The sequence below is a fragment of the Petromyzon marinus genome, chromosome 37, assembly GCF_048934315.1.
Source record: "Petromyzon marinus isolate PM22_M1 ecotype Great Lakes invasive population chromosome 37, UKy_Petmar_22M1.pri1.0, whole genome shotgun sequence".
NCBI lineage: Eukaryota > Metazoa > Chordata > Hyperoartia > Petromyzontiformes > Petromyzontidae > Petromyzon > Petromyzon marinus.
This window is the reverse complement of record NC_133703.1, coordinates 12,205,440-12,230,526: the sequence shown is the minus strand read 5'-3', so window position 1 is coordinate 12,230,526 and position 25,087 is coordinate 12,205,440. Positions and strand designations below refer to the sequence as shown.

Below are 25,087 nucleotides of genomic sequence, written 5' to 3'. Positions count from 1 at the left end.
AGGTTCATGTTTGCCCCATGTGACACAATTCTGTATGATCATGCATTTGCGGTGGGTATAATCATTTTTTTCTCACGACCTTTCAGTCTCTTGAGAACCAGCTCTATTTGAGGAAGTCCAACACCCTGGAGCTGATTGAAAGATATTACCAGGAGAGGGCCGAGGAGCAGGTTAGTAAACTGTGGCAAATCACAGCAGCGCAAAAAAACACGCACAATCTGCTTCAGAAATTATGAATGTCAGCAAATAACTGTGACTGGACAAATAAGTTGGTTTGAATCATGAATGTATGTCAATGTACGCATGTATTCCCGACTTGAACCGCTGCCTTCACCTCTCCATACTCATGTGCAACACTGTGAGCAGAAATCATTTAAAAAGCGGCAGCTAGTGGCGCCCGTACATGTATGCATCTTGAACTTCTTTCGCACAGTACGTAACCAACTGTGCTAATCAGAGGTGCGGACATTGAGGCGTCCATTAAGGCATCGAGGCCTCTAGTAAGACATTGAGGCCACGAGTAGGCCTACAAGTCGGCAAGTAATCCTCCACGCCACAGCGCTCCAGCAGGCTGGCCCAGCTAGCAGGTCCGGAGTGACCGCGTGAGCTTCCAGCGTTGAGCAGTGTGGACGGACGGGCTGTTTGTGGCGATATGGACACAGGGGAAGCGCAGACGAGCAACTCTCAGTGAGTCAGTGATTCGCCTTTACGCCAATTAAGCCAGCGCGCACTCACTTTTAGACAAGGGCATGTTTGAAAAAATTCTGATGAAATATTTGCAATTGAATGATGCAAGGAACAAAAACCCCGCCGCCAAACTCGGTAAAGCATTTGTGTAAAATAACCCCATGAAGGGTGTTGAACCGGAGTCATACCACATCATGGCTCTTGTCGAGCGCTTCAATTTGTGTCTCGATTTTTCAGCAGCAGGCAGCGGACAGCGCCGGGAACGGGCACGGGAAGTTGAAGACCGGCTGCTCGTACGACGACAAGAGTCAGATGCTCACCGTGGACCTGACGGACGCGTTGGCCAACGCCCCGTCGTGGGCCAATGGTAACTAACGCCTTTCAAACCCCCTGAGCGACCAATTCTCATTTTAATGACGAAGATCATCCTGAAGTGTCTTGCGGTGGCTTTGGAAAGCCCTCATCCAATGGCGGTTTCAATGAGACACGTAATTTAGCAGGGGAAAACAATATTTGTACAAGGGGGATAAAAATACTGGGGGCCGAAATTTTATCTGGGGCTGTCCAGGACCTCGGCTCCAGAAAATATTTCCCTCCTGAGAAGCGAGGACTGAGGTGCTTGCGGTTGGGTGAGGGGCTCCCTCAAATATTGCTTGAGAAATTAAGCCTTTAGAGAATGCTGATGAGCTGGAAAAAGAATTAACCTTCGAGGCAGTGGAAAGGGCGGGAAACCTGCCAAAGCGGCCGTGCGTGGTATATCCCTGCTGAGGTGCCGAACGTACCTGCGATGTTGAAATACGTACAATTTCTCAATTCAACGAAAGAAACGTCATAACTCTATAATACCTTCAATCGTGCCATTTGTGCCTGGCCGCTTGCTGTTTGGTCCTCCGAACAGGGACTGTGATATAAAACGTTTGTCATCAGTGCTTCACTTCAGCCCGAACACTCAGGAATGCTATATACTTAGCTCTTTCGGTAAAGTCACGTTGAAGAGAAACAATAAAATAATAAAATATATAATAAATAAAAAATATGATAACATATATATTTCATTATTTTATTGTTTCTCTTCAACGTGACTTTACCGAAAGAGCTAAGAATATAAATTACTGCAGTCACGAAAGCTTTAAATCTATACTCAGGAATGCTGTTTTTGGAATTATTTTATTTTAGCACACTGCATCCATCTCACCTTACTTTGTCCTCATTGTATTCTCTATATTCCTATAAAATGTTCATAGGATTACAGTATAGAATATAGGATACATTCATATAGGATTATTATGGTACTCTAGTAGTGGTAGTGGATTACACCGGCAATCCAAAAAAACATTGAGTAAGGGATTAATTCCTGGTCATAGTGGAGAGAGAACGTTGTTGAATGTAACTTGCAGTGATTGCATTGGTGGGTTGCATAGTGGGCTTTAACTGGTAAAATAAACGTTGCTTTGTTTCTGTGATTTGCTTACCTTTCCTATACTTTGCACTCCTGTCGTTGCGTTTGCATTGTTTTTTTTCTGACCGGCCCCTACTGGACATCTCTCGAAAAAGAGAGCTTCACAGCCCATCGGATTCCTCTCGTTACGAATAGAGATTCTGATGATTCTGGTTCCGCTTTACAGGTGGGCTGCCCTCGCTGCTCTGCTGGCCTGGCAAGAGCAGCGTGAAGCACTACGTGAAGGTGCTGCTGTGCCCCCGCCACATCTTCCCGCACGCGCACCCACGCAGGACCCAGCGCAAGATGCACACGTCTCCGATCCAGTTCGAAGAGAGTTTCAAACTGTGAGTGCCCACACATCTCGGCTGTGTTTTTTTTAATTATTATTATTAAGGGGCCGTCCATAAATGACGTCACGCACCTGGGGGTGGGGGGGTGGGGTCAGACATTTGTGACGATGTGTGACGAGGAGGAGGAGGGGGGGGGGGTGAGAAATGTGACGTCATATAAAAATGCGCAACTTTAAATAAATATAGACAACACGTTCTACTTAGTTAAATAGACTTTTTAATAAATGTTTTCTCCTACAACATCAGAGTGCAGCGCCACATTAAATACGCACTACAATGACAATAGTTTAAAGCGATTTGAAGCATCTTTTATTTTTTGGGGGGTGGGGGGGGGCAGAGCTTTGTGACGTCATATTTGAGGGGGGGGTCTGACTTTTTGTGACGCCGTGTGACGAGGGGGGGGTCAAAAATCGTTAAAAATCGCGTGACGTCATTTATGGACGGCCCCTAAGTCAAAAATATTTGTCTTTTGTTGTTGCTAAACTGAGCTTTGAACTCGTTACACAAAGTGATGCCACAGATGAACCACGATACCTCGCTGATCTCGTCAAAGATCAGGCAAACTCCGGTCATCCTCACAGCAGCAGCAGCGGCTTTTGGCTGGCCATCGACCAAAAAGACGGTCACCGCATCGCGTGCTTTCAGATGCGCTTCTGCGGCCGTCTGGAACGCTCTTCCTTCCAATACACTGCAGCTATGCGCTTTTAAATCTAGATCTAAAACTAATTTCTTTCAAACTGCTTTATGTGTTTAGTTTGTTGTCCTTCCCCCCACACGGTTGGCTATGTACGATGCTAAAGAAGTTCAACGTACATACATTTACAGCCCTCGGCCAGTGGTGGTCATTCCACATTCCTGTGATGGGGGTGAGTCCATCCGTAGAACAATGCGCAGTCAACTTCCGAAAGGCATTTGCTTTTCAGAGCTAGCAAATCTCTGCTCTCCCCTGGCCAGGACTAGAGTGAGCTTGTTCAAACAGCACCGTTTCAACATGCCACACATAACAGTGTAGATTATCATTTGTGCTTGCACAACCCCACCTCACGTATTCTCCTTTCATCCTCAAGCGGTAACTATTGAAGTTGCTTCCTGCGTGTGCTTTGCCAAACTTACAGGCTACCTGTCCATTTCGTCATTTTGATGATGATGATGATGCTGCTGCTGCTGATGATGATGTTGGGCTGTAGCTTCCCACTGCTGGGCAAAGGGACTCCCCTATTTTCTTCCTTCCTTCCATTCGTGATGTTCGTGATGTTTGCAATCTCCATCGCTCTGGTGGTGGTATTCAGACGATACGGTGACGGAGCAGAGTCCACTCACACCAACACTACTTTTTTACAAACATGCCACACAGTGCCCCATGGATGAGCATGATTGGCTAAGTATGGTACAAAAGAAGTTAAACTTAAATTTTGATTTAAAACTTTCGTGACTGCAGGAATTCATATTCTTAGCTCTTTCGGTAAAGCCACATTGAAGGGAAACAATAAAATAATATAATGTATATAAAACAATAAAAATTCTCACGACGTTTCGACCATAACACAAACGGTCGTCATCAGGTGTTATGGTCGAAACGTCGTGATAATTTTTATTGTTTTATATATATTTTATTATTTTATTGTTTCCCTTCAACGTGACTTTACCGAAAGCGCTAAGAATAAGTTAAACTTACATACCTGAAAAATTCCTATTCGTAAAACATTTAAACTTGACATTCAATATTCTAATATTCAGACCAAATTCTTCTTTGACGATAACCTCAACTTCCTCATTGCATCTACAACACATTCCTGCTACATTTTTTACAAACTTCCCCAAGTTGCTTACTCCGTCCTGCTGTGACTTTCATAGCTTACTCGGCATGCACCTGTTTTCAGAGGCCTCAAACGTATTTGTAAACTCCAGACTTAACCCTTCCTTCTCTCCTCTGCCGAAGATCAGTCGCAACCCTAATGACACTCTCCTTAATTCACCTCACCTCTTTGTCCTTCCAGCTTAATCCCTAATCCATTTCTACCTCATGTTACACAAGTTAAAAGAGGTGCTGTGTTGATCCTAAACATAATAGAGTCTTCATTTGTCCCAGTTTCCATACTACCCGGTTTATAAGATGCACTTTTTTCCCCTCTGTATTTTAAAGCAAGAGTTGGGGGTGGTGCGTCTTATCATCCAGTAGGTGTGCGCACGTGACCAGATTCGTAGAACTTTGACACGGAGGCGCGGGTTTTGCGGTGCGTATTACCCTCCGGAGCGTCATATAATCTGGAGAATACGGTGACCCAGAACTAACACGGGGGCGATCGCTTTGCCTGTGCAGAAACGTGACGATGGAGCAAGCGCGAGCACCCGGGGCCTGCCTGGTGCTGCGTCTGAAGGCCCAGTGCGGCCTTCACAAGGGCCTGCTAGGCGAGGCTGTCCTTGGCTTGCGCAGCGTCGCCGGCCTGGAGGCTCCAGCTCCCGAGAGTCTGCATTCCGCACGCAGCCAGCTCCTGCTGCCCCTCCTGCGCCCAAAGACGCAAGGCAAGAGCCAATCCAGCGCCACTGCAGCCGTGCCAATCTGGAGACCCATTTAGAATAACAGTAGGAATATATCAAGGGAAATGCTGCACTAGACCTGCCAAAAACAACTTGAGATCAAATAGTTGTTTGTAATACCAACTCAATTTGTTCATGAGTTGAATGAACCAATGAGACACATTTCACCATTAAAAAGGTGAACAGTAAGCAGACAGCGTGCATTATAAGCAGAGAATGGAAATGGAAAAGTATGTGTGCATCTTTGAAGGTGTTATCATCGCCGCCTGATTTGCGGGCAATACTATCTTGAAGACCCTGACATTTCAATGATAGAAAATGTATATGAAAACTATAGAAAATAAGCAGAGCCCAAGAAGCAAGATTTTCTTGATATCTTTGGCGTAAAAGTCCAGTGAGATGTGTTTAAGGCACCAATGCCCACCTCTTTACAGATGATGGGATCGTGGGTACAGCATGATTATGCTACTGCGTAGGGTTTTGCAGTTGTGCTGTGTGGCTCTTCGCTTGTGTGTCTGGGTTGTACCGAAATGTTGCTTGGCACGATGTCCAACATTTCGCTTCTTATTAAACTGAATTACTCTCCCTCTGTACTGAACTTTTAGTGGCCATATCCTTAGTCACTGCTAGGCTTGGACTTGGCCTCTTAACACAGCTCAGCGAACACTTGAGCCGCATGTGTGGCTTAGCCATAGCTTGGCTAAGGCTCGGCTCATGGACATCCTGAGGAAGGCTGAGACCATGTATGTATGTTAAATTTCTTTCGCACTGTACGTAGCCAACCGTGCTAATCGGAGGTGCTCACGGTCAGCTTTAGTTAAACATAGCTTTAAGTCAGAAGCCAGCCTGAGCTGAGCCAGGAATGAACTGAACTGTTCTTGAAGAAACTCCCAGCACGTGGAGCAAAAACTTATACGTTACAGACCAATTCAGGCCTTATTGGTCATCCCTTGCCGTTAGAAATCTCAACGTTCATCCTACAAAGTCCCTTCACAAGGGAGAAACACAAACAAATACACCAAAAATAAATGTGCCCGTATTGAAATGGCTGTACGCCGTATGGACTTGAAAACTCAATTTCCCTGTAGAAGAATACGGGGTAAACCATATGGGTTGACACGGTATGAGAACGGATCGTCGTGTTTTTGTTGTCGTGTGCACAGAAGCGGATGAACCTGTTAGGTGCAAAACCCAGTGAGCAATGGAGGGTATTTTTTTTAAAGGACATTTTTTTACCTCAGGAATTTCCTACATTGTCATGAGAATGCACACATAATTCAAATTCAGAATGTCCCACCATTCGATATTTAACTTTAGATGCATTTGTTGCATTTAGAAATATACATTTTCTCGCTCCACATGCTGGAAGCATCTCCAGCAATTGAATGCACAGTACTGCTGGGAATTCTGAAGGCGTTTCCAGAATGTGGGGGCGGACATATAGGCGTTATGGCCTGAAAACACAGCGGATAGCGACGCTTGATTATGGCTCGTAGCGGCTGAGATGAACACAGTTCTCTAACAGGGCTCCAACCGCCATTAACCATCACCACGTGTCAAAGTCTGCACTCCACCCTGTATGCTATGGGAACAGAAACCTTTCAAAAGCGACCGAGCCACAAATGATAGCCCAACGAAGTAGCTTTATCAACATGTCGAAATCTATAGCAGCCGAATACTCTAAACGCACGTTTCTAAATGTGGAGGGAAAACCCGGAGGACATGGAGAAAAATCCACGCGACTATGGGCAGACAGTGCATGCAAACTCCATATATACAGGCGTCAGGGTTGGGATCAAACCTACGACTTCCTGCATGCCGGGCAAGGTAGTTAACATCTCGCCACCACGGAGGCCATGTGATGTGACTGCTGTTTAGGTGCTTACGGTACTGTGTGCACGTGTGTATACCATTACAGAGAGCGACGCCGTGAAGTTCCTGCAAAGAAGATGCTCTGAGAAGGAAGGTAAACAGTTTCTGAAAAAGCTCCGGAAGGCGGAGAAGAGAATACTCTTCTCAACAGAGGACCTGTAGAGGCAACTTGAGAACGTTACAACGTTGGACGAGGTGTTTTGTGTACAATTGTTATTGTAATTATTTGCGCAGGAGTTGACGTGAAAAAAAATATATATAATACTGCTTGAGTAGACAAATATTGATGTGAATTAAAGAGCGTCGGTTCCTTTTCTTCACAACAGATTTGTTCGCAGCACTGTTCTTAAATAGTTTCCAACACACGGACGGACCCGAGAGCATGCTCATTGAGGTGTTTCAGAAGCTCCAAACTCATCGTTCAAGCTGGGCTCAGGATTACTTTGTGTGTTCGCATTGAGCATGAGTGTCATTTCCACGAGTTAACTTGGGGTTAACAATGTAATGCCCCCAAAAATGCACGGGAACTAGATTGTTATCACATTTCACACGGTGAGGATGTAATCGCAGGAACTCACATTGTCACCAAAATGCACTAGGAATTGATAGCTCTACAAATGTAAACATCTTACAGGTTGATTTTAACGATTGATTAAACGAATTGTTTATGTAACGATACGGGTTTCAGGACCCATAAGAAAGAATATTTTTTTAAAAATCATCCAAAAAAAGTTATTATGAGTGAGATGTTTCTTAAAATTCAAACCGGAAAATGTGAACTAGTAAGTTAGAAATTGAAAACTGTACAAGTTATTTTTATTTGTATTACTTTCGTTAAGCATGCATGTATCAAAACATCTACGCAATAATAATTATCTATTAATGAAAATTGATATCCCAATGTTCCATTTATGCTAATGAAGTAACACAAGCTGTACAAGTAAGACAATAAGACAAGAGATTGCACACTTTAAATGGTGAAAACGAGACAAACAATTGATTACTAATTATTTCAATATGATATCGTACATTGCACCGTAATCTGGATCAGGATGAATTAAAAAAAGACCAGAATTAAGTTAAAAACAACTCCGCATTTGCTTTCTTAGTGGTAGCTAAATATATCGTAGTGCAAAAATCAAAGCTTTGGATCACATTGTAGGAATTTTTCCACATTCCGTACCATGATTCACCTCCGCTACGTTCACCAATCTGAACTCTTCAAATGGAAATTGAGAGAGGTGGTAGCTTGGGCAGGCCTTCATCCAGCGGTGGATCGACCATGACTGCTGCCGCTTTGTGGCTTATGACTGCTAAACATCGTCCCATGTAAAGATTATAAAACAACGCATTACATATGAAACACAAGAATAGATTTTAACCTTTCTGGCAATAAAACAGATACCAAGATGTTCAAACACCAAATATAAACCTTTTGCAAGGAATCAAGTCTGCATTAACCACACACAGTACTTGTGGTGAATTACATAACTGACAACTGACATATTCAATTTATTGTTTTATATTTTTATTATTTTATTGTTTCCCTTCTACGTGACTTTACCGAAAGAACCAAGAATATTAATCCTTGCAGTCACGAGAGCTTTAAATCAAAATTTGACAACTGACACTTACGTAATTGATTTTTTGGCAGTCCAAAACAATTACCTTCAAATTAACTTAATTGGTATTATGCATCGCACTATCGTCCCACTGCTGTGAAAAAGGGACCCTGAAAAAGGGACCTGAAAAAGAAAGACTCGATGTGCCTCACTCAGGCCTTCTTGGGTGGACAAACATTGTCGTCGTAGTAAATGATAATAATCGCTCCTCCGATTGTATCATGGTTGGCTATGTACGGTCCGAAAGAAACTTCAACATACAACGACAATCGCCATTCGCCACTAAGTGGCGGTGACGTCACCACGGCGCTTGTGCCAGGCTACGTGCACTTTAAGGCGACGTGAAGTGTCGGAACTCCTGCTGGCAGGAGAACATGGGGACAGACCCGGGTGCCATGGGTTGACTGAGATGACTGGCATACATTTACATACAATAACGGGAGAGGCGTGCAACACGTATTGATATATAACGACACAAAAACAAGCTCCCTTAAAAACTTGTAAGTAAGGTCTACAACACCTGTACTTTCACAGGACGCCCGTGTAATAGAGCCTAACAGCTTATTGGGCCATTCCTGCTGAAATAAATCAAATCTATCGGTCTAAAAACGCAGTGTTTCGCAGCGTGTAAATTGGGCTGCCACCTTAACGCTTCGCTATATCACGGTTTGTGTGATGGACTTCATTTGTGACTCGTGAATGTCAAGCGATGGATCGTGTTGTGAAGAGTACAATATCCCGTATCATGTTCCAACGAGCTAGCCACCGCCTACAACAACAACAATACCAAAACCGTTCATTATTTCACCCGTAAAGCGGCCTGCTAGGTGGAGACATTTTAAAGGCTAATAAAGTGTATAAACAACTCGGATTTATGTACATAGTATTTGTTATATTTCGTAAAGCATTTGTGAAGGATGTACATAACATTACGAATACTATTTTTTGATAAAATGTATAATTGTATGTTACATTAATATAAAGTATCTTTATATAGTACAGCACTGATGTAGTAGCGCATATTCGCTGCATGACGCTTAGGTAATGAAGAGAAGGTTTTTTGGGGGGGTTTTCTTTTTGAAAGTCCAGTGTTTTTGGTGTGGTTTGAATAAATTAATGTAATAAGGTGAATGTGTCAATAACGAGTGTGATTTAATGTTCATATTCTCGCTCCTGAGTATACCCCAATTTGGGGTCTAGTCTAGTCACAGAGGAGTTGTATAGTCGCAGTTTGCACCGATATGCAGTGACGGATTAAGCTAGTGCGGGGCCTGTAGCATATGTTATAAAGGGGCCCTAAATAAAATAAAAACACACATTTAAAAAAAAACTAATTGTTTACTTGTATAGTAAAGTAATTGTATTTTTTTACATGCCATACAGCCAGATAATACGACAAATCGCTAACCTTAAACACCCAGTCGTTCATAAAAGGTGAAGGCAGTATAGTACTATAGTAATAGAGCAAGTGCAGAATCACTGAACCGGAATTGACAGCTTGCAATCATTTAGCACGGGGCCCTTGAAAGTACGGGGCCCATGGCACGTGATACTTTTGCTACTAGGGTAATCCGGCACTGCCCATATGACATGGGGCCAGAAATCGCCCCGATATTAAAAACAACACACACACACCCACCCGTCGTCAGGGCATTCACAAGCCATTCATTCAAGTGAGCCTGACTTCTGCCGAATAAACAATGAATGTTGAAACCATATCTTGCTATTAAAACATCTGGCAGTTCACCAGCATAGATTCAGGTGAGTCTGACTGCTGATGAGACAGTGAATGTTGAAAGCAGCCCTTTCATATACACATCTAACAGTACAGCATTGATTCAAGCAAACTTGACTGCTGATGAGACACCGAATGCTGAAAGCGCTTCCAGAATTTGCTTGTGTTGATCCATTGCTGCTGATCTAATGCACTGCCAAGAGGCTAGGTTAGAATGTGTATGTGGTGCGGCTGTAAACATCAGCACTGGGAAGACAGAGGTGGTCAGGCATGGTGTTGGTCACCCCTTCCGCTTATGTGCCCTGCGCGCGCTGGCCCCAGAAATCTGTTAAAGGTTATTCAGGGTATCTTGGGTTTTTTTTAAATCTGTATCTGCGTTCGTACGAATCGTATTCTCTATGTAATAGCATCACAGTTTGTGGGTGCTGTCATTTCAGATTCGAATTTTTGGGGTAAATCAGTCCATGTTTTGGTGGTTCGCGTGAACTTCTCCCGAGAAACAGATTTATTTGGTGGGTGAGGAATGTGAAGTTGACCCTATTGGTTGAGATGAATGACACGGAATGTGAGGATGAGGTGGTGAGTGACAGGGAGAGAAGGGGGGGGGGGATAAGTGCACAGGAGGCCGTTAGTGAAACTCGCGCAGAGCGGTGCCGCACGACTGCTCGCAACCGGCTTCTTGGCTCTGGCTCTAACAGGTGGGGTCGCCCGCAGTGACACGCGTTGCGGGTGCCATAGCCTTCATTTCTCTGCCCGTTTAGGAAAGCCTCGAGATTCATTGAGGGAGAATAAAGTCTTCCCTGCGTGAAAACAGTCAAGGCTGAGCGTGTCTGCTCGCCTACAAAGTCACATCACAAGAGATAAACATAAACAAATAGACAAATTAAATTACCCGTATTCAAACAGCCGTACGCTATATAGACCTGAAAACTCAATTTCCCTGTACAAGAATACGGGTAAACCATATGGGTTAACAGGCATGGATTAAATTATCACGGTTGGCTACGTACGGTGCAGAAGAAGTTCAACATGCACGCATAAGCCGGCAACTTCTCCAATCTCCCCAGTCTGTATGCACCCCTCCATCTCTCCCTATGCCCTCACAGAGGCTGCCCGAGCAGGGCCAAAGAAGCCTTGCCCCCTGCCTCAGGGACACTTCAAGAAACCTGAGCATTTTAATCAAACGAATTATTTGGTGATTCTGCTGCATTACCAGCGGTGCAGATGCGCAAATAACCAAAATAAATCTCGACACATTTGTTAATGTAACACTGGACTTGAAAGGAAAATTAGAATAAGTGACGTTTCAGGCAATGGCCCTTCTTGATAGGACGTATATGAATGTGAATAGAGTTACGTGAGCTTAAAAAAAAGAACTGAATTGTGTCAGGAAACACTGCAAGAGACTCAATCCTCTTGCAGTCCGTGAGTCCAGGACCATATTTGTCTCGTGTCAATACCACATGGGGTGACAGAACTTCAGTGAATTTAACACGTAGGCTTTCACGACGGGTGGTGGTAGGTTAATGGCACATATTTACTCGATTGAACCCAAAAAAAACTTTAACTTCTATATAAATAAAGACCTGAATCTGTACGTCTCAAAAAGCTCTGGAGTAATTGCCCACAAGATAAAAAGCTGAAATTTGGCACATAATTAGCTTTTTGGACACAAACAACAAGACAAATATGAAAATCCGAGATTTTTCATTTAAAAAAACCCCAAATCTCGATTTTAAGTGCCTCATAAACATATTTGTGCATGTCTTTCAGAAACCGTTCAAAATATAAGATTGCGGGGATTATTTTCGTTTCATAGACAGCAAATATAATTAAAGCGAGGACCATTGATCTATCTTTCATTGTTTTTGAGATATTTCGGATTAAAGCGTTTTTTTACACACAAAAACACGCATTTTATTATGTTCAAATCTGAATAATTCGAAAACGGTAAAAGATGAGTTTCCCCTCATAGAGTATTAATTTAATTATTTTTTGTTCTTTCTAAACAATAAAATAATGGAATGTTTACATTGAGCGGTTTCCGATGGGTACGTCTTAAAATACAAGAAGTTGAATCAAGTTGCCAAAAACTTTGGGTTTTTTGCGGAAAAATACATCTTTTTGGAGTAGATATTATTGTCTGATCGTAGATAAAATTGTAAAAAAATCATATCAGGGAAATTATAATATATATTTTTAACTTGCGCCTGGCGAAGACAGGATTTATGAACTAGTTATAACTTCAGTGGTTTAAATGTATTGATGTGACCAATAACAGTGGATTACGTGATCACCATTTTGAACGAGTCAGTTAACAACTCACTTTTAATTTAGGAATAGGTTTTACCCTTTTAACTGGCACAAAAACTGACACCTTTATTCAAGGCATCATGTTTGCAATAACCACAACACAAGCAGTCAAAATGCAAACAAAAAGACAACTCTGATAATAATATGCACTGTCCTTGAATTTGAAGATGCCATAAGGTGTACGCCTTTTGGCGTCTTCTGGTCCAACACCAGTGGAGACTAGGCTCTAAAGAAAGCCGTCTCGGGTGTGGACCAATCAAATTCAAGGACAGTGCATATTATTATCAGAGTTGTCTTTTTGTTTGCATTTTGACTGCTTGTGTTGTGGTTATTGCAAACATGATGCCTTGAATGAAGGTGTCAGTTTTTGTGCCAGTTAAAAGGGTAAAACCTATTCCTATATCTTGTTACTGGCAAAGGAGGTCTCATAATGTAAATCACTTTTAATTAGCAGCGTAAAGACTGCTGCTACTGTGGCCCACATTAACCGCAGGTGGGGGGAGGTTTGGAACTTGCACTACCCTCACAGTAGCTGGGCTCGGCAGATGAGCTGCTGCACTACGTGAGCCCTGAGCAAAGCCTGTGCTATTATTATCGGCCGTGGGTTTTACCCGATACGAACTTTCAAACGTGTAAAAATGTGTTAATGGCACACAGCCAATTGTGCAAAAAGTAATCGGCAACGCCTGCATAAGTGCATTGTGGCCCATTTGTCTCACGTCAGCATCAAAGTAATTCAAGGAAATGTGACCGACTGACGGAAGAAGTGATGCATCGACAGGCAGGACTCCTCAGCACAGCAGTCACCAGTGTTCACTGCTACAAAGTCTCCCTCTGGAAATCATGGATGTGGAGTCCCCACTTCCACGCGATGGGGCCCATGAGCTTGGATAATGTTTAAAATAATCAAATCTGTGAATGAAAAGAAAAACTCAACATAATATAATAATCGTGCAGGCTAGAAAATCAGTAAAATAATATATATATATTTTTTAAACTCTTTTTTTAAACACGACTTTTTAGTGTCATCAAATATTGTAACCAAATTTTATTTGATCCAGCAGTAGATCCATCGTCACATCGTAAACATGAATGTACTGTAGTAATGGAAGAACTCCACGACTCTAGGAAGTGGCCCCGAAGCTTGCCGTAACGTAAGGGACCATGGGAAATTAATTACAGCCAACGTCAGTTGAACGTGGATAATAACACCCAATGGGCCGTCCATAAATGACGTCACGCGATTTTGGACGCTTTTTAACCCCCCCCCCCCTCGTCACACGGCGTCACAAAAAGTCAGACCCCCCCTCGAATATGACGTCACAAAGCTCTGCCCCCCCCCCACCAAAACCATATTTCCATTTTGAAAATAAAACATGCTTCAAATCGCTTTAAACTATTGTCATTGTAGTGCGAATTTAATGTGGCACTGCACTCTGTTGTAGGAAAAAACATTTTTTTTAAAAAGGAGGGGTTGGAAAGCTTAAATGTAGCATAAAATTCACTTGAAAATATTAAACGTCGAACTAAAACTGCAGATGTTCACAATATTATATTGAAATTATCTTATAATTATAAAATATTAAAAGTAATTATAACTATTAAAAGAATGCTTTAAACTTTGTAGAAGAACGAAGCAAAATGGAGAGTACAATTATAACAATCACATATTCATCCCACAGAATGAAAAGCCCTGGTAGAATCATTAGAATCAAAATGTTTAATAACAATAATAATTTAAAAAATGTTCAAGATGTATGTTTCTCCATTCTCCCATAGAGAAGCAAAATGCTCCTTCATGAAATAAATAAAAGGTGACCTTAATTAATTCAAATAATCAAATAGTTAATAATGAAAATTAATCAAAATTAGTGTTGTTATAACAATTCTATATTTTTAGCTCTTTCGGTAAAGTCACGTTGAAGGGAAACAATAAAATAATAAAATATATAAAACAATATATTTATATATTTTATTATTTCCCTTCAAAAGAGCTAAGAATATGAATTACTGCAGTCACGAAAGCTTTAAATCAAAATTCTATATTTATTTAAAGTTACGCATTTTGATGTAACGTCACATTTCTCAAACCCCCCCCCCCTCGTCACACATTGTAACAAATGTCTGATCCCCCCCCCCCCAGGTGCGTGACGTCATTTATGGACGGCCCCAAGCCGAAACATAACATATAAAAAATAATGTTTAAAAATATATTTTCTTTATGATAGAATATAGTATTGTCATCAGTAAGACATAACTATACCAGGTTTGCAGTCGATACCACATTGGGAAGAGGGTTAAAATAGAGTTACAAGATTTGAGGATACAACAACGACAACAACAGACAGAGCGAGTTAAGTAAAAGCGTGTTAAATGTAATAAAACCGTGTAATGTAAAGACACAGACGTGGTAACGTATACACAAGCAGGCTCTTAGAAGTTCGAAATTAATGTTATCATCATGAGAAGAGCAATCTGGAAGGGGTGGCACATGCATCCTGCAATTCGAAATCGATACAGAAAATAGGATCTGCCAATATCACTGCACATATCAGTATCCCTAGACTGTACATGATCAATGCAGGCGTCATGAGCTGAATGCATTTTTTTTTACCGATGCGTTTAGCGCATTGGCACGTGATGACCGAACGATTGTGTTCAAGGTGAACGGGTCTCATCATGCGGAACGCTCACACTCTTAATGTTGTACCTCGCAGTGGAGGTTATGCCTATTTTTTTTTCCAAAGCTCCCTTTAAAGTCGACGCAAGCCACAGACGCGTCTCGTATCTGCTTCGACAGTGGAGTGTCATCTAGGTTACTTCCCTTCTATCCCGCGACGCACGGATCTGGCGCGGTGCCCAAAGCCACCCCCACCCTGCAGGGACTGACACGTGGGCTACTCTCATTCAAGTGGCACATGATGTAATGGGTAAAGACTCGTACATATCAACCCACCGGCCAGCCAGCCAGCCATCCGCTGGCTCTCTCGTGTTATAAATATCTCACACACGCGCGCGCGCGCGCTCATAATCACTGCGCTATTTCCTCCGCCACATGTGCCTCGCCTGGCTTACCGTGACGTGCGTTGTTCACGCGTCAGCAACATCAGCTAGCTGCCGTTCTTTAAAAAAAATACATATATAGCATTGGCTTCTTGAAGCCGGCTGTTTTTGTTTATGCGCGTTTGAGACATTGATGTATGCGGGAGAAGAGAAATGGATTCCAAACTACAGGTAAGCTGTCTCTAATCGCATGGTGACGCAGAAAACCCGGTGTATAACCGGGCTCGCTGTGTGGCCCATAATACGTGTGCGGAATGCATCGGGTCTGATGACTTATGATGCGTTTGAGCATACTTCACAACGCTGGTCACTGTGGATTGATGAAGGCAGACCCGAGAGGGAGACCAGGACCGGTTCGCTTGTCACCACCGACGTTAGCCGTGAGTGAAACAAGCGAATGGGGGGGGGGGGGTAAACTGGCGGATTGTGCTAATCGCCGTGGCACCGCTCCATCCGCAGGTGGCATTAGGCTGGTCAAAGCACACAACGCAGCACTATTTGAATGTTGAACGTTTAAAACATTGGCATGTGGCTAGATCCCAAAATGCTGTACAAGTGAGAGTGAGAAGGGGACGTGTCCATTTATAGGGTTTGAAGTGTTTTTTTGTCGTTATGATCGCAGGGAATTACCAGCTAGAAGGGGAACTGAAAGCATACTACTACGGGGGCATGTACATCGTAATTCCGTTCATTGTTAATGAACTGTCTTAACAAGTGCAGCCAACGCATCTGCAACTTCTCTGTATCACGGGGACCGTCATACAGAGACGGGGACCGTCATACAGAGAAACTAACAATTATTGTGAACAAATCACACGACTACGGCGTGCATCGAAATCAGAACATTTACTTTACTAGCCGAGGTTTCATTCAAATTTTAGAAAAATGTTTGTACATTTCCGCAAGTGCATTCCTCACACAAATGATAACTGTGAGGCATGTATGTGTCATGTATGTGTCATGCATGTGTCACGAAAGGGACCCTGGTGGGCAGTGACTTTTTTTTAAACGATTGGCATGACCACTCAAGTTTATTTTGTTTCACCAGGCGAGAACTCGCTCACTATTAAAGCACGAGGCACAGTAAACCCATAGAGACATACTCGTGGACATATACATGGAGACCCATAAAGACACAGTAATACATAGAGACCCGTATAGATACGCAGACACCCATACAGATACGTTCAAAGCAAGCCACATTCGTGCGATTTTTGGCCATGCAACCCAGACGATGGACCGTATAATAATCCCATAGAAGACACATGGACGTTACATCGAGACTCAGAGATACACAGAGACCCATAAAGATACAGTAATGCAGAGACCCATGGAGATACGTTCAAAGCAAGCCACATTCGTGCGATTTTTGGCCATGCAACCCAGACGATGGACCGTATAATAATCCCATAGAAGACACATGGACGTTACATCGAGACTCAGAGATACACAGAGACCCATAAAGATACAGTAATGCAGAGACCCATGGAGATACATTCAAAGCAAGCCACATTGGTGCGATGTTTGGCCATGCAACCCAAACTATGAGCTATAGAGTAAATGACGACCGTAGTCTGCACTCCTACAATGGAGGAGGAGGAGGATCAGCAAAACTACACAAACGCTCTCTCTCTCATGAAGCCCTCTCGTGGCTAGCAGACAGACCTCGAATATTGACATTGAGCTCCTGGACAGATTGCCATCGCGCGCAAGAAATTCAACTCAAAAGAGACCAGGATTACGCAGTCGAATTTGCTCATTTGCGACCTGTGTTACCAAAACATTTACAAAAGCAACAAGGTGAGACGCAGCATTGAAGGAAATCGCAACAACGAAAAATCAACCGTGTTACATGAGACATTGAAAAACGTTGCACAAACTGCATTCAATTTTAGAGTAATTCAGTGTCCCGTCATGAGAGTTGTGACTGGGACAATTGACATTTAATACGGCTCATTATACCAGGGTGGTCCATTTCATTCCCAAAAATGTTCGTTCATTTCTCAATCTGCTTGTCCTGTTGAGGGTCGCGGCGACAGCGTGTTGAGTGGGGCGGTCCAGACCTCCCTTTCCCTGGCGACAGACTCTTCGCTCTACACTACTATACACTACTACACTACACTATAGACTACAATACACTATACACTACGCTACTATGCACTATACACGACTATACATTACACTACTATACACTACACTATAGACTACACTATACACTACTACACTATAGACTACACTATACACTACTACACTATACACTACGCAAAACACGACTATACACAGACTCTAGGTCTTTTTCAGTGGAATTCCCAGGCATTCCCAGGCCAGCCGAGCGACATAGTCCCGCCAGCATGGAATACATTTTTTAAGTAAGGTTTATTTAAAACAAATGAATATGCAAATCGGGGGGGGGAGAATATGAGGGGTCAATAATTAGAGGTCACAAGATATCTGGACCACCCCCCTGTACAATGAAGTTACATGCAAGTGCGCATGGCGCGTAATTCCCACGTGTCCACCAAGGGAGTGAGCGATACACATCGCATCGGGGGTTTGAAAGTCCCGATGGAGTTCGACAACATCTCGGCTGTGAGCCGACTCTTAATGCTTCTTCTGTCTGGTGCCGTTGTTGCTCAACTTGAGCTTTCATGTAAAAAAAAAGTTGGTAAAGAAAAATGTTTTCCAATTCACACACAATTATTAGCACTCAAAAGTAGAAAATAATTTATGTTCACCCCAGAATTAATCAAATTTGATGTTGTGAATGAAAGTGAGTGGTTTCCTTTCGATATCTTTCATTGTCTTTATGCAAGCCACCCACTTTTATTGAGCACGTAAAATTTGATTAACTCTAGGGTGAAAATGATGTATTTTCTATTGTTGAGTGCAAATTAAAGTGTGTAATTGATTAACTAGTTTTTACCTAATTTATTTAAATGTTAATCTTGTAAAAAAAAATGTATATGTACATATGGATTATAAGATCTCAATCCAGACAATAACAATAGTTCATTATTGTCTGGATAATTCTAATATATTTCGATCACGACCCTGATGCCTGCTCTATATTTAGAGTTTGCGTGTCTCTCTCCGCGTGGTCGCATGGATAAGAATATTTGGCTGCTACACATCACCACGTGATGATAAGCCAATTCGTTGAGCTATCATTTGTGATGACCAGGTCGCTTCTGAAAAAGAGCGACATAGCATGAGTGGGCCTCACGTGGTAACATAAACACTCCAGCGCTGTTCTACCAGACAGTCTCGCCCCCTTCACCTGATGAAGGCCGCTTGTGTTGTGGCCGAAACGTCGTGAGAATATTGTGTTATTTTATTTTATCAATTTATTATTTTATTATCATTCTACGTGACTTTACCGAAAGAACCAAAGAAGAACATAAACACAGTTTGTAATTTAGTCACCCGTATTGTAGCGCGGCGCATTTCACCACAGCACCGCCGCTCCCCACGTGTGATTGAATGTAAAGATTTCATAAATCGTTCTGCCATGAGTTCACAATTCGCCCGTTCGTGCGAGCAGTGCACGTGGGAGCGGCACATTTTTGTGGTGTCTGCTGAAATTGCCACGTTCTCTGTTTTGATTCCATTACAGTGCATACCTTTTACATAACAGCTAATCTTGCAGTCTTGCACGCTTGGATTGAATTACAACCCAACTCGTTTATGTATGAGAGCCCAGGCGTTAGACGTTCACATTGCATGGCAAGGCACATTTCACGCGCTGCTAACAATGCTGCTGTTGTTGTTCGAGTTACAAGATTCTGTTATAAACAAGCGGCAGTAGTGCTCTCCTGCATTTTCATGACGCCTCTATTGTTAACCCCATTTTTGGAGTTAATTTCACAGAGCCCTGTCCCCTGGGAGTCGCTGACATGGATAATTCACACGGCACACCCACAGCCAGTACAGGGACTCCCCTACTGACGAAGTAGTTAGGTTCCAGAGGTCTGTTCGTAAGTCGAACTTTACTCCTTGTCGATTCCAAACACGTTGTACGGCGTCTACACTAGATGCCGCTGGTGCTTTACATTCTGCAGATGTAGATGCCACTGGTTCTTCATGTTATGCAGATGTAGATGCCACTGGTTCTTCATGTTATGCAGATGTAGATGCCACTGGTTCTTCATGTTATGCAGACGTAGATGCCACTGGTTCTTCACGTTCTGCAGATGTAGATGCCACTGGTTCTTCATGTTCTGCAGATGTAGATGCCACTGGTTCTTCATGTTATGCAGATGTAGATGCCACTGGTTCTTCATGTTATGCAGATGTAGATGCCACTGGTTCTTCACGTTCTGCAGATGTAGATGCCACTGGTTCTTCATGTTATGCAAATATAGATACCGCTGGTTCGTCACGTACTGCAGATGTAGATGCCAATGGTTCTTCACGTTCTGCAGATATATATGCCACTGGTTCTTCACGTTCTGCAGATGTAGATGCCACTGGTTCTTCATGTTCTGCAGATGTAGATGCCACTGGTTCTTCATGTTATGCAGACGTAGATGCCACTGGTTCTTCACGTTCTGCAGATGTAGATGCCACTGGTTCTTCATGTTATGCAGATGTAGATGCCACTGGTTCTTCATGTTATGCAGACGTAGATGCCACTGGTTCTTCATGTTATGCAGACGTAGATGCCACTGGTTCTTCATGTTATGCAGACGTAGATGCCACTGGTTCTTCATGTTATGCAGACGTAGATGCCACCACCGCCGCCATTTATTGCGCGGCGCTTGAACTTAGGACTCTCGGTCCGAACAGGAAAATGGAAATATGGGCAGGTTTGTTCGTTTCTCTGAAAGTTCGCAAGTCGAATGATCGTAAGTAGAGGAGTCCCTGTATTCCTCACGACTTATTTTCAACTTGTTACGGTCCAATGAGCCAAGCAGATATTTTATTGTTTGTAAACCGACAACTAGCCATAGACCATTTGCAGTTACAGGACATTGCAGGGTGGAAACACCGCTTGCTAAGTCCTGTGGCTATTAGCCACGACATGCCACCGATTCTCACCTACTAGCCACCCAGAAGACATGGTTAATATCATGGTCCAGATTAAAAGTAATGGTCTCATGGCGCTAAACAGAATCGATAGCTCGTTATATAAGAACACGCAATCCATTTGTTTTCTGAGACATGAAAAGAGGAACAGGCAGATAGAACACACACACACAAGTTAGAGATGTTATATAATTTGTTAAGAATATTGCGATCTTGGGCAGGACAAGTCAGGCGAAGGGATGATGATGATGATGATCGCCAGTGGCTTGATGCAAACGATAGAACGGTAAACAAATGTACTTTAAAATCTAGATTGACAAACTCATTTCTTTAGAACTGCTTGAATAAAGGTGTCAGTTTTTGTGCCAGTTAAAAGGGTAAAACCTATTTCTATATCTTGTTTCTGGCAAAGGAGGTCTCATAATGTAAATGCTCACCCCGAGCCCTCAATACTCTGATAGTGCGCTGTTTTTGAGTTGTACGCCTTTTGGCGTCTTCTGGTCCAACACCAATGGAGACTAGACTCTAAGAAAAGCTGTCTCGGGTGTGGACCAATCAAATTCAAGGACAGTGCATATAATTATCAGAGTTGTCTTTTTAGTTTGCATTTTGACTGCTTGTGTTGTGGTTATTGCAAACATGATGCCTGGAATAAAGGTGTCAGTTTTTGTGCCAGTTAAAAGGGTAAAACCTATTTCTATAACTGCTTTGTGTGTTTAGTTTGTTGTCATCCCCCCCCCGCACCTCCGATTAGCAAGGTTGGCTACGCACCAGAGATGGAGCAATGAGGCCATGAGGCATTCATTCATAAGTGGATAAATGCTGGTAATTATTATAATTAATTCTCGGGCGTACTTTGTAGTTTTTTTTTAAATTATTATTCAGAAATTACCACTGTGGAATATATTTCAGGAGAGTGGATGGAAAAAAATCATTCCTGCTTCGGTGAACCGTGACAAAGCAATGGTTAGCGTGATGGTGGGACAATTCAGGTAGCCAGCACGTAGTAGTAGCAGGGCTTTCGAGACCAATATGATCCATACATGTTGCTTTCTTGTGGCTAGATCGCGCAAATATCAATGGTGTCGTTAATTTATGTTTTTCGCGATCTAACACGCCCGGTACAGTACAGTCTCAAAGGTAATTGGCCCAGCGTGTGTGTTATGTAACCTCACTTGCTGGCTCTTGCCACTGTTGAAAGCCCCCCCCCCCCAAAGGCTCTCCGTACAAGAGGTGTGCGGTTCGACAATTGGGTTGTGTGTGTATACAAGATACAGCACGTTCCATTTTCAATTGTACATTCAACAATGGGGGGGGGGGGAGGGGGGGTGAGTTGGTGCCTCGGTTGTTAGCGTCCTGCGCGGATAAACCCGGCTCAATGGGTTCACGTCCCAGCTGAATATAAACCCTGGCTATGGCTATCGCGAGCGAGGTGTTTGGTTCGACATTGAGCTGTGTATACAGTGAGGGAAAAAAAAAATTGATCCCCTTCTGATTTTGTACGTTTGCCCACTGACAAAGAAATGATCAGTCTATAATTTTAATGGTAGGTTTATTTTAACAGTGAGAGACAGAATAATAACAAAAATCCAGAAAAACGCATGTCAAAAATGTTATAAATTGATTTGCATTTTAATGAGGGAAACAAGTATTTGACCCCTCTGCAAAACATGACTTAGTACTTGGTGGCAAAACCCTTGTTGGCAATCACAGAGGTCAGACGTTTCTTGTAGTTGGCCACCAGGTTTGCACACATCTCAGGAGGGATTTTGTCCCACTCCTCTTTGCAGATCATCTCCAAGTCATTAAGGTTTCGAGGCTGACGTTTGGCAACTCGAACCTTCAGCTCCCTCCACAGATTTTCTATGGGATTAAGGTCTGGAGACTGGCTAGGCCACTCCAGGACCTTAATGTGCTTCTTCTTGAGCCACTCCTTTGTTGCCTTGGCCGTGTCTTTTGGGTCATTGTCATGCTGGAATACCCATCCACGACCCATTTTCAATGCCCTGGCTGAGGGAAGGAGGTTCTCACCCAAGATTTGACGGTACATGGCCCCGTCCATCGTACCTTTGATGCGGTGAAGTTGTCCTGTCCCCTTAGCAGAAAAATACCACCAAAGCATAATGTTTCCACCTCCATGTTTGACGGTGGGGATGGTGTTCTTGGGGTCATAGGCAGCATTCCTTTCCAAAGAAGGCGAGTTGAGTTGATGCCAAAGAGCTCCATTTTGGTCTCATCTGACCATAACACTTTCACCCAGTTGTCCTCTGAATCATTCAAATGTTCATTGGCAAACTTCAGACGGACATGTATTATGTATATGTGCTTTCTTGAGCAGGGGGACCTTGTGGGCGCTGCAGGATTTCAGTCCTTCACGGCGTAGTGTGTTACCAATTGTTTGCTTGGTGACTATGGTCCCAGCTGCCTTGAGATCATTGACAAGATCCTCCTGTGTAGTTCTGGGCTGATTCCTCACCGTTCTCATGATAATTGCAACTCCACGAGGTGAGATCTTGCATGGAGCCCCAGGCCGAAGGAGATTGACAGTTCTTTTGTGTTTCTTCCATTTGTGAATAATCGCACCAACTATTGTCATCTTCTCACCAAGCTGCTTGACAATAGTCTTGTAGCCCATTCCAGCCTTGTGTAGGTCTACAATCTTGTCCCTGACATCCTTGGAGAGCTCTTTGATCTTGGCCATGGTGGGGAGTTTGGAATCTGATTGATTGATTGCTTCTGTGGACAGGTGTCTTTTATACAGGTAACAAGCTGAGATTAGGAGCACTCCCTTTAAGAGTGTGCTCCTAATCTCAGCTCGTTACCTGTATAAAAGACACCTGGGAGCCAGAAATCTTTCTGATCGAGAGGGGGTCAAATATTTATTTCCCTCATAAAACGCAAATCAATTTATAACATTTTTGACATGCGTTTTTCTGGATTTTGTTGTTGTTATTCTGTCTCTCACTGTTCAAATAAACCTACCATTAAAATTATAGACTGATCATTTCTTTGTCAGTGGGCAAACGTACAAAATCAGCAGGGGATCAAATATTTTTTTTTCCCTCACTGTATATAGACGATACAAGGCGTTCCATTTTCAATGGCACATTCTCACAATGAGGGATGTGCCTCAGTTGTTTTGAGCGCTGTGCTGATGAACCCAGCTCAGTGGGTTCACTTGGCGCATGCACCCATTAAAGCTGGGTTCACCGAGTGAGATCAGCGTGCTGATGAACCCAGCTCAGTGGGTTCACCTCCCAGCTGAACGGAATCCCCCTCGGCTGTGGCCATCCCGATGGCTGACAAAGCGTGGGGAAGTATGGCCGGACGTGGGAGGCCTTAATCCATCCAGCGGTGGATTAACGCGTGGTTGCAATGGGTTTACTTTTAATTCAACATAGATGCCAAATGTTTGAAACTCAAACGTATGTGTAATGTGTATGAATAATCGTTTTTTTGGGGGGGTTAGGTTTAAGTACCCGCCACCACCGGGGTGGTGGTGGGTTTAACGACACATATTTACGCGATCTAACCCAAAACAACCTCTTTTATGAATGTTGTTGGTCGCCAAAGCCGACGAGGTGTTACACTGTATGTAGTGTAGCGGTTAGCGCTACGCTGCGCTATGAACCCGGCGACACGGGTTCGATTCCCGCTCACGGCCAACACCAACAGTGACGATTAATCTGAACCGGTCCTGGGCCTCCCCTAGGTCGACTCAGCCTCAAATGAGTACCTAATGCGGTGGATAAAAACATCGCCACTGGGGAGACAAAGGCGGTCGGGCGTGGTGCTGGCCACCCACCCCTCGTGTACCGTTCCGGCCTTCATAGGTGCTCGCTAACAGCACTTGCCCCTACAGTCTGCTACAGGCTATACGGGGGATCTTTGTATACTGTATACTGAGCGGTAAATCATTTTTAAATCGCTGACGCTGCGGGGTGACGTCACTCCCCCGCAGCTCCTCCCCCCCGCTTCCCGCCGTCGCCCCGCCCCTCCCACTGCCCCTCCCCCCTTTCCACCCCACCCCCCACCCGGGCCGTGTTTCCCGCGCAAATTCCGCGTGTACGTGCAACCCTATAGTCCGTGCTCAATGTTTACTGCAGCTCTTTGAGTTGCTTTGTATTTGTCACGGCGGGATATTTTACAGCAGCAGCAAAGACAAAATTAATCAACAATGCAGAGAACGAGTAGAGGCTCCTTGAGGAATATCTCACAAATCGCAAATGAGGTATTTAACGGTCGTAAAGGAAACGTACGCGTATAACAACAACAACAGCAGCAGCACAAATATGAGGGCAAAATGTGCCAGAATAACTGAGCTACAGGCACGAGTAAGATGTTTAGTCTCAACAGTGATACAGGTTTGCTCGCGATAATGTCGAAGACCGCGATCTCCGAGGCACGCGATATTCAAGGGTCTCCTGTGCTCCGTTATTCA

General features: G+C 43.4%; 2 protein-coding genes across 7 annotated transcripts in view; both read left to right on the top strand.

Moving 5' to 3' along the window:
* The window catches only part of LOC116949754 (BAI1-associated protein 3-like), a 55,096-nt gene extending 45,455 nt beyond the window's left edge, over positions 1-9,641 (top strand). For 2 of the 3 annotated variants that reach the window (XM_032967388.2, XM_032967390.2), the window contains exons 27-31: positions 87-170; positions 925-1,054; positions 2,313-2,472; positions 4,799-5,001; positions 6,935-9,641. In XM_032967388.2, coding sequence (XP_032823279.1) covers positions 87-170; positions 925-1,054; positions 2,313-2,472; positions 4,799-5,001; positions 6,935-7,050 — 693 coding nt within the window. In that variant the 3' untranslated portion in view covers positions 7,051-9,641. The remainder of the gene's footprint in view (positions 1-86; positions 171-924; positions 1,055-2,312; positions 2,473-4,798; positions 5,002-6,934) is intronic. The other variant, XM_032967389.2, reaches the window with a different exon arrangement.
* A 5,530-nt stretch (positions 9,642-15,171) lies between these two features.
* The window catches only part of LOC116949755 (BAI1-associated protein 3-like), a 50,324-nt gene continuing 40,408 nt past the window's right edge, over positions 15,172-25,087 (top strand). For 3 of the 4 annotated variants that reach the window (XM_032967392.2, XM_032967393.2, XM_032967391.2), the window contains exon 1: positions 24,696-24,877. In XM_032967392.2, the coding sequence (XP_032823283.2) occupies positions 24,824-24,877 (54 nt within the window). In that variant the 5' untranslated portion in view covers positions 24,696-24,823. Of the gene's footprint in view, positions 15,793-24,695; positions 24,878-25,087 lie in introns of those variants that run through there. The other variant, XM_032967395.2, reaches the window with a different exon arrangement.